The 2500-nt window shown below is 43.5% G+C and overlaps 1 protein-coding gene across 1 annotated transcript in view; it reads left to right on the top strand.

Annotated features, from left to right (window-relative positions):
• vps45 (vacuolar protein sorting 45 homolog) overlaps window positions 1-2500 on the top strand; it is a 33747-nt gene that overhangs the window by 14025 nt on the left and 17222 nt on the right. The window contains exons 8-9 of the mRNA XM_028597465.1: window positions 583-717; window positions 2417-2500. The exon at window positions 2417-2500 is cut by the window's right edge and continues 30 nt beyond it. Coding sequence (XP_028453266.1) covers window positions 583-717; window positions 2417-2500 — 219 coding nt within the window. The remainder of the gene's footprint in view (window positions 1-582; window positions 718-2416) is intronic.

The raw sequence follows: 2500 nt of genomic DNA, 5'->3' as shown, positions 1-2500 counted from the left end.
TCCACCAGACTCCATGTAAATAATCAGGACTTTTAGTGTGTATAGAGCCAGCATATTTCCACCAGACTCCATGTAAATAATCAGGACTTTTAGCTTGTTTAGAGCCAGCATATCTCCACTAGACTGCTTGTAAATAAGCAAGACTTTAATCATCGTAAAACACACTTCATTCAAAGTGGACAGAAACTAAATAAACCAAAAGCCGTCTTGGTTCATCTTTCCACTGTTCCAACAATCACCACTCTGGTTTGGTTGAAATAAACCCTTAATTCACCCATTTACATGTGGAGATATGCTGGCTCTATACACGCTAAAAGTCCTGATTATTTACATGGAGTCTGGTGGAGATATGCTGGCTCTATACACGCTAAAAGTCCTGATTATTTACGTGGAGTCTGATATAATATAATATGATAATACATTTTGTGTGTGTGTGTGTGTGTGTGTGTGTGTGTGTGTGTGTGTGTGTGTGTGTGTGTGTGTGTGTGTGTGTGTGTGTGTGTGTGTGTGTGTGTGTGTGTGTGTGTGTGTGTGTGTGTGTGTGTGTGTGTGTGTGTGTGTGTGTGTGTGTGTGTGTTGCAGTGGACGTACCAGGCGATGGTCCATGAGCTGATGGGTCTGAACAACAACCGGATCGACCTGTCCAGGGTGCCGGGGATCAGCCGAGACCTGAAGGAGGTGGTTCTGTCTGCAGAGAACGATGAGTTCTACGCCAACGTGAGACACACACACACACACACACACAGAGACACATAAATTTTAACCATTTATTTATGTCCACATAAAGAAAAATAGTACACGGACACAAATATTACAGATGATGCAGTACAATACAAGACAACTCATGGACCAGTGGCACACAGCAGGTCTTCACAATATCACTTAACAAGCACAATACTCAGTTCTTAAGGGTATAAGTAGCACAATACTCACTTCTTAAGGGTATAAGTAGCACAATACTCAGTTCTTAAGGGTATAAGTAGCACAATACTCACTTCTTAAGGGTATAAGTAGCACAATACTCAGTTCTTAAGGGTATAAGTAGCACAATACTCACTTCTTAAGGGTATAAGTAGCACAATACTCACTTCTTAAGGGTATAAGTAGGACAAAACCCACTTCTTAAGGGTATAAGTAGCACAATACTCAGTTCTTAAGGGTATAAGTAGTGTCTCCGCCATATGTGGCGGCTGCCAATAATAGCAGATATGGCGCAGTATTTTGCAAGCTGTTTATCCTCTTTTTGGCCATCCCAAGTTGTTGCAGCCCTCTAATAACTACAGCTGGTGTGTTGGCCACCAGGTACTAGAGAGTACTAGAGGTACTACTGCAGTGGGGGAACATGGATGGTTTTACCTGATGATGTTTGTATATTATTACTGAGGGAGGAAAGTGATTTGATATGTCTATCACTATGAGGTCTACTATTCGGTCATGACGTGCTATGTACATACCTCTGTAGGCATGGCAACCATTTAGGATGTGAGAGTATAGAGTAGAGAGGTTGAGTTTTAGTAGGGAGGACTTGTAATCTGGCTTTTACTGTGAATGTGAGAATGTCCTCATTGAGTGCAGAGAGACACACACACACACACTCACATATATACACACACACACACACACTCACACACACACTCACATATATATACACACACACACACACACACAAAGAGACACACATACACACAGACACAGACACACGCACACAGAGAGACACACACACACACACAGACACACAAATACACACACACAAAACACACACGCATACACACACACACACACACACACACACACACACACACACACACACACACACACACACACACACACACACACACGGAGAACAGCTAGCCTCAACCTGATGATGTCATTCAATCATTTATATTATACTAATATAAGCTGTGTGTGTGTGTGTGTGTGTGTGTCTGTGTCTCTGTATGTGTGTGTGTCTGTGTGTGTGTGTGTGTGTGTGTGTGTGTGTGTGTGTGTGTGTCTCTGTGTGTGTGTGTGTGTGTGTGTCTCTGTCTCTCTGTGTGTGTGTGTGTGTGTGTGTGTCTCTCTGTGTGTGTGTGTCTCTGTGTGTATGTGTCTCTCTGTATGTGTATGTGTGTGTGTGTCTCTGTGTGTGTGTGTGTGTGTGTGTGTGTGTGTGTGTGTGTGTGTGTGTCTCTGTGTGTGTGTGTCTCTCTGTGTGTGTGTGTGTGTGTGTGTGTGTGTGTGTGTGTGTGTGTGTGTGTGTGTGTGTGCGTGTGTCTCTGTATGTATGTGTGTGTGTGTGTGTGTGTGTGTGTGTGTGTGTGTGTGTGTGTGTGTGTGTGTGTGTGTGTGTCTGTGTGTGTGTGTGTGTGTGTCTCTGTGTGTGTGTGTGTGTGTGTGTGTGTGTGTGTGTGTGTGTGTGTGTGTGTGTGTGTGTTAGAACCTGTACCTGAACTTCGGGGAAATCGGCACCAACATTAAAAACCTGATGGAAGATTTCCAGAAGAAGAAACCGAAGGACCAA

The sequence above is a fragment of the Perca flavescens genome, chromosome 14, assembly GCF_004354835.1.
Source record: "Perca flavescens isolate YP-PL-M2 chromosome 14, PFLA_1.0, whole genome shotgun sequence".
In the NCBI taxonomy this organism is placed as follows: Eukaryota; Metazoa; Chordata; class Actinopteri; order Perciformes; family Percidae; genus Perca; species Perca flavescens.
Note: the sequence above shows the minus strand (reverse complement) of the source record. Positions and strands in the feature narration are given on the sequence as shown.